The 7,707-nt window shown below is 34.2% G+C and overlaps 1 protein-coding gene across 1 annotated transcript in view; it reads right to left on the bottom strand.

Moving 5' to 3' along the window:
- EPYC (epiphycan) overlaps window positions 1–6,095 on the bottom strand; it is a 26,079-nt gene extending 19,984 nt beyond the window's left edge. Inside the window, exon 1 of the mRNA XM_004675824.1 lies at window positions 5,931–6,095. Within this exon, the coding sequence (XP_004675881.1) occupies window positions 5,931–6,095 (165 nt within the window). The remainder of the gene's footprint in view (window positions 1–5,930) is intronic.
- Between the last annotated feature and the right edge of the window lie 1,612 nt (window positions 6,096–7,707).

Here is a 7,707-nt window from a genome sequence, read left to right as displayed (position 1 = left end):
GAACTCATGCAGAAGTGGCTTTAGCTTCTTAGTGCTGTGCTTTAACCTGCTGCGCCAACAGGGAGGGCACTATTCCCCATTCTTATATGCATAAATGTATACAAATCTTTAAAATATTAAACTCCAGATATTTGAGTAAAATGACAAATGCATAGAATATGGTAGAGGAATGTCAGGGTCCTGGTGGTGGCCAGGGTAGGAAAGTATCATTTACATAGGCTCGAACTTAGATATAAAGATATATCTAAGTAGATATAAAGATGGAAATCAACTACACCTCAACAAATAGAACTTGGGAAAAAAAATGATGAAGTAATAAGTCAGAGAAGCCAGAAATTAAGCGATTTGTTTTTTAAAAGGTTACAACCCATTCTGACACTTGAGGCCTGAGAAAATATCTCCACATCTCTGTGAAGACCCTTGTGTGGTGACATTGTAACACTCTGCTCTCCCCACCCTACAGTAAATACAACCAAGCAATAACATTCACAGTGCTTATTGAAGATGCTGAGACACTGCAAGTGCAATGGAGTAAAAATAATTATATAAGAATAAAATAACATAGTACAGGTGAGGAGAAGTTTAATTGTCTGAGTGGAGCCTAGAAACTTTTACTGGAGGAACAAAAGCTCATTAACCCTCAGCAGAGTCTCTGTAAATATTAATACAACCCTGAGTACTTCTCTGTGCTAAATAAATTACTCTTGAGCGGGGTGCAGGTGTAGCTTAGATGTTATTGAAATGGATAATCAATGACCCTAAAACAGTCCCATTAAAGTGAAATGCCAAAAACCAAATACCTTGATGCAAAACACAATCTCAATTTAAGTCATTCTAAGTGTACCCAATTTTGAACGATGTAATCTTCCAACAAGCCCTTGAAGGCAAATAAGAACATGTTTTGTTGGATCACAGATGATGCCCAGTCATGTGTGCTATGTGTTGGAGAAGGGCATATCACACTTGTTCTTTGAAGGGCTAGAGTCCTCGGCCAGTCTGTTTCTGCGGTAATTAGGTAACTGGTCTATAAAGGTTACTTTTCATTCACATTCACTCAGTTCACTCATAAAAACGTGAACTGAAGAACCTGGCATTCAGTTCAACTTAAACTCATATGAAATTAAAAGGACAATTTGGGAAATGGTAGAAAATGTGGGGAGCATGATAGAAACTTTTATTCACTTGAGGGGAATCATTTACTGATATGAGGAGGTAAATATCATCATGATTATATTTCTCAGTAACTGTAATTGTAGTCAAGTTACTGTTCTCTGTCTAACTATCCTCATCTAGTCAATGGCAATAATAATAGTACTACAGCATTTTGTTGTGAGAAAATGTATACAATGTGCCTAGGACTGAACTGGTGAATGCTCATTTAGGGTTAAAAACTATTCATCAGGGGCCTCCCTGGTGGCACAGGGGTTAAGTGTGCTATTAAGCTATCAGCAACCATTGCAGCATGAATTCAATCCCTGGCCTTGCTGGCCAGGGAGGTAGCCCACATGGTGTAACAACCTCTCCTGTCTTGCCCGCTGCTCCGCTCAGCAGCGTATTTCTGTAGATCTGCTTGTTCTGTCCCCCACTCTGTCTCTGGTGGATCCACTAACCAGCCCCTCTGGCCTATAACCATACTTCTGGCTTACACTGCATACCTCTGGCTGATACCCCAGTTCTTGTATGCATCAATAAATACAACTTTAAAAAAAAAGAAACTATTCATCAGGGGAAAAAAAAATATTTTGGTCTTCTAACCTAGAACCAATGCTTATTCATACTACTATGCTTATTCATACTACTATAGAAAAATAAGAACTCAGTAAAGACTCCAATTGTTTTATGTCATAACAACAAATTTGTCTACTGACTAATACAGAATATTATGTGGAATTGCTGCCGCTAAAACCTGCTCTTAGCATAACATCTAGGGGATCCTGTCTCTTCTAGATCATCATAAATTACATCAATCATTAGTCTTGGATACTATTACTACATACAATTTTCAAAAACAGAAAATACTTTAATGATCCTGTTCCAACTACTGAGGATGTAATGAAAATATAACCACTAGTAAAAATCAATAAGGCTATTGAGATTATAACTGAAATTGGAGGTGTTTTGACTCATTGACTGGACAAATTGGACTCAAGTACAAGTCTTGCGTAGCATTAATGTTCAGAAAGAAAGTTTGTTAGTACATATTAATATTAATTTTCTACTGGTGCAAAAAACTGGTCCCGTTTTTTTTTTTTTTTAACCCACAGCTTTGTAAGAAGTCCAGGGGTTGCCAGAGTTCTCTGCTCAAGTTCTCACAAAATCAAAATTAAATTGATGGTCAGGATTGTAATCTTGCGTGAAGCTCAGAGTGCCTCGGGCACTGAGGCCCTCATGTGTCTCCAGAATGGTCACTTCTCCCAGCATCTACAGACTTCTTGAATTCCTTGATAATGAACATAGCCTTCTTGAAAGTCTGTCACAACAGCTTCCCTCACATTAAATCTCCTTCTGAGTCATATTTTTGACCCTGGTCTTGACATTGATTTAAGGACTCATGAGTTTGGGTCATGCCAACTGAAACTATCTTCCTGATTAAATTTAAATGTCCCATTTAGCATCATCCAATTACAAAAGTGATATCCTGATATATTCATAAGATTAAGGATTATGGGGGGGGGCCCACCAGGGAATGGACCATCTTAGTATTCTGCCTGCCACATATATCAGCAATTTAAAGTTTAACTGGACAAAACATAGACTCTATGTTCTATAGTGCCTGCCACATATGTCAGCAATTTAAAGTTTAACTGGACAAAACATAGACTCTATGTTCTATATTGGCCTCGGATGCCAAAGCTCAGTATTCATAAGAAAGAAGTTGGCATGACATGTAGAAGCATCGTGATTATCCCAGAAACTGACAATTGTAGAATCTAAGGTTGACTTTTTTAATAGTGATATATATTTTCCACTAAAGCATACAGAACCTCACTGTTGTCACTGAGGATAAAAACTGGAAACTCTATTTCCACTCTCATATTTTGTGAATTTTGCCAACTGTGCTGTGTATGGGTGTGTTACCAGTGTTCACTCAGGAAATGTCTCAGAGGATTTAGAATGTCTGGATGAACTGACTTTACTTTATAAGGATACTTTAAATAAGTTTATAAGGAGTCACTGGAATCACAACTTTCAAGATTATATTCAAGAAGTTCTAAAATTCATCATTATAAGGTTGGATCTGTTGGTTTTATTTCATATTATCTCAAATGAATTACATACTAGTTCTTTGCAAAACAGTTTTTACTAATAATTTGTGAAGATCTGAGCTAAATATCTTCTGAATTTTTGTTTCTTGGCATATTATTTACTCTATCATTACTTTTGGGTGTTTTGTATTTCTCTTTTCATAAGAGAGTAGGTTCATCATTGGTTTTTCTGATAATGACTTAACCACAAAGGATTTTTAAATCAATGGTGATATATCTATCAATTAACTACAAGGCCTTTCTAAGGACTCTTTGGCGCTCTCAGCTCTCTAAGGACGCACTGAGTTTGGCTAGGCCAATGTTACAGAATTCTTTGGAAAATTAGAAGTGCTTGCATCATTTAGAGACTAATCTGTTTAAGGATACAATGCCACATATTTTCCTAGATGTAGGAAAGTTACTATACTAGAATATTCAATACTGAAGAAAGAGGGTATACTATGTCACCTTTATAGAGATATTTTTATTAGTTTTCATTTCTTGATGGCAGGAACAGCTTCAGAATCTCGTGAAAATGCCAAGGGCTTCTTAGGTAGCAAAAAAGATACTGAGAGCAAGGAATGACTTAAAAAGCCTCTTTCTCATAAAGCTCAAAACGTCCTTCACAATTTCGCTTAGGGTAACCTTGGTCCAAACGGCATTTTTTTTGTTGTGTATTTGGTCTTCTGAAGTGGATAGTCATTTTGAGTTCATTCCCTGACCCTTCTCAAAATAAAGGATTCACTTTTGTAATCATGACATCTCTGAATCTATAAAATATTTCTATCTTATAGATATATGAGATTGTATATCTAGCAGATATCTATAAGTAACATTTTATATTGTGCATGAATTTTTTGAGGAATGACAAGTTTAAATTAAAATTTTGGATTTGGTACATAAATGGTAATATAAATGTACCATTTGGTAATTTATGTACCATTTGGTACATAAATGGTGAATTTTGAAAATATTTTTTCATATTTGCTGTATTTCCTTAAATAGCTTTATATTTATACAAGATAGCTAAAGTAGTAAGGAACATGAGTTAAGCACTAGAAAAGTTTCTTCTTATACTCTACATTGATCTATTAGGTTGGAGCACTTCTATTGAAATTGATAATCACAAATTGTCAATAGGAAATTCCCCTTAGCAGAACAGAAGCAAGAGATGAGATGAATCAGATCATGAAATTAATAAATACTTAGAAAACAGAGTCACCACTAAATGTCCAGAAGAAAAGTAATCTGCTGTCCAGTCTGAATCCTTACTAAAAGGAAGAGAGAAAGGGAAAGTGACAGCAAGATAGTGAGAGAGTGAGGGCAGGAAGAGAGAATCATGGAAAGAGAAATGAGTGGAGAGGGCATGTGTAAAAACGATTGCACTTAAAATCAAAATCAACAGGCAACTAAAAACCAGAGACATTCTACAGGGAGGAGTGGGGACTAGGATCAGAACAGGGGAGGGAAGACCACAAGGGACTATGGTGATGGTGCATGGGTGAATGGGAGGTGGGAATCCAGGGGGACTATGCCTGAGATGAGAAAGCACACATTACTCAAAATGAATAATGATGTAAAACTAAATTATATATATATATATATATATATATATATACACATATATACATATATATACACACACATATATATATAACATATATATCTGTATATGCCTATATACATACATATGTATATGCCTATAGACATACATATATATATGCCTATAGACATATATATGTATGTATATGTATATAGACATATATAGATGTACTCACTTGCAAATACTAGTAATAAATTCAAATATTTTTCAAAAACAACTATATTTTCCAAAAGACTATTATAATTATTATTGTATTTCATAAACAAGTAAACAAAAATGAATTTTTTACTATCTTAGTACAGTGTATCTAAGAAAATAGTATATGTCATTACATCCATATAATTTAAAATTATGCTATATTTTAAAAATATTTCATTTATCTAGTTATCAAAAATAGTTATTCTAAGAGATTTGCAATGGAAAGACTGCCAAGATATGTTATGATCCTATAAAGGTGATGTGGATTCCCTTTTGGTGTACTTATACTTAATTAGTTTTTGTCAATGTTGTATATTAATTACACCCCACAAGATCTGTATTCTTTAGTTATGTAAAAATCCTAGCATTTAATCAGGAACATGTCATATTAGATTTATGTAATGGGCTGCAACCTAGCCAATACCTACCTTGCTTCTGAGAGCTAATCAGTCATTTAAGGAAACATTTTTGCTCTTGGAATACAAGGTGTTCCAAATGAGTCTTCTCTTTGTAAACTTTACTTATTTTTTTCTACTTTATTTTAATCTCATATCTTTTTTCCTTTACCCCGAACTCCATGACTGCTTGCCTGAATATTATTTTAGCTTCTCTTTTCTTTGCTGATGGCCTTTTTTTTCCCCTCTCATTTTGCCTATACTTACACAATATCATTTTTTAAATGTAAATTTGATGAGGGGAAGGAAACAAAGGCAGTGCCTGTGTGAACCTCCAAATGGATGAACATATACTGGAGAAAATGTTACAATGAAATTATTTAGAATACCTCCACTTAAGCAGAAACAAAACCTATTGGAAGAGAATAAATCCTAATGATCCTTCATACATTGTTTTTAAAAGTCTCAAGAGCAGAAGGAAACAGTTACCTCAGACTGATCAATAGGTATGTTTTCATAGTTGTATAAATTATCCAGGTCTTCCAAGGTGGTGTCGTAGGCTTCCGAGTCATAGTTAATGAGCTCTGGAGTAGGAGCTGCAACAGCAGCATCAAAGATGACAAGTCCCAGAACGAATCTTGCTAACATTTTCATTGTTTTAAATTTTCCTAATCATAAAATATGAACATGCATAAATACTTAATGGATAGCAACTTCTGAATAGTTTGCATGAAATACCAATGAGCGACCAATGCCAACACACATGAGAAACTCAAACTGGTAGCTTTCTTTACAAGGACAATTAATAAATGTTAAGACAAGAAATTGTGTGGGTTCTGATGACCAGTGATAGCTGCTGTTCCCCTTCACTCACAAACCTATTCCCATTGTAATAGACACCGTTTTACATGAAAATGGATTTTATATTATATAGAAATATGAAGAAAATGGGATGCACAAAGAAAACAATGCATTTGTTTACATGAAAATTATTACATTACCTATGAGCTTTACCATTTACTAAATATTTTGATTCTTTTATCAACACTGGGATATAGGAATGATGATGATGATGAAGCTGACACTGCTACACCAAGTTTTAAATGAGAAAATCAAAACACATTGATACAAGTAGGACTTGTAACTGTTCCTTGTACGTTCAAGCCTAGAGCTTTTACCTGATAAAAACAATGACATTTTTCCTGTACAGCTTTGTTACCTTTGAGTGACAAGAACACATGCACAGTGCAATATGTAATAAGTTATTTTATGCAGTGTTTTTCAAATTATTCTTTACTAAATGGAGAAAAAAAGAAAAATATTTTCTCTTTAGTCTTTAGTGTCTTTTTTTCTTTTTGTCAATTAATAACAACCATCTAAGGTTTAAACTCAGAATCAATAGAAAAGATGTTGAAGGAAATTGGCTAGATTCCCTGAGGAAAAAAAAACTGGGTCTATATGGGACTAGAAAATTCTTTTGTTTTCTAATTCTTTAATAAGCAAAATCTTTATTTTTTTCTGTGATAACAACAAACTATTTTTGGGGAGTGGGTATGTAGTCAAGATTTATAATTTTCCTTTAGCTTTGTAAGTATTCCTTTCATTTCAGCTTATAGGAAAAAAAAAAAGCCCTCATGTATCATTTTAACCATTTGGGGCCTATTAAAAAAATGCTACCATCATTCATTAAGGAAGTAAAATATTTGTAAAACTTTTTATCAAGCATATCTAATTTTAAAGCTTTTTGCATTTTGGATATACTTCTTGGGTTTTCTTTCAGAACAGTGCATATGGTGTTTGCACTTAGGCATACATATAAAAGGGAATTCATGATAAATATTACTTTCAAACTTGAATGCTGTGGCAGACAAACTGACCTTCAGTTACTTGAAAGAAAGTCTTTATGAAGCAGGTTTAGGCAGAAGGATGTGAAATTCCCCTGAGAACAAGTAGCAGTACAAGGAGTTCCTTTTTATCCCCTCCTTTGCTTTCTTGAAATAAAATTTTTATTCACACTGGATAAAGTAAGCCTCTATTTTACTTGCCTTTGCAGAGATCTTTGCAGGATTGCAGATTTGAAACTGTTCTACTCAATTACCAACAAAGTACTGCTTAATAAAAGAGAGTGATTTACAAATCTTCCAGATACCATCCTCCCATATTCAAGTGAGAAGCATTAATAATATCAACCACTACTTTTTTGTCCTTAAAAAATCGTTTCCTTGTCCACTTTTGGCAACTTTCATTGTTTAAAGAATTTATGCAT

Source organism: Condylura cristata, unplaced genomic scaffold (assembly GCF_000260355.1).
Source record: "Condylura cristata isolate star-nosed mole 26May11 unplaced genomic scaffold, ConCri1.0 scaffold00004, whole genome shotgun sequence".
NCBI classification, from domain to species: Eukaryota; Metazoa; Chordata; class Mammalia; order Eulipotyphla; family Talpidae; genus Condylura; species Condylura cristata.
Note: the sequence above shows the minus strand (reverse complement) of the source record. Positions and strands in the feature narration are given on the sequence as shown.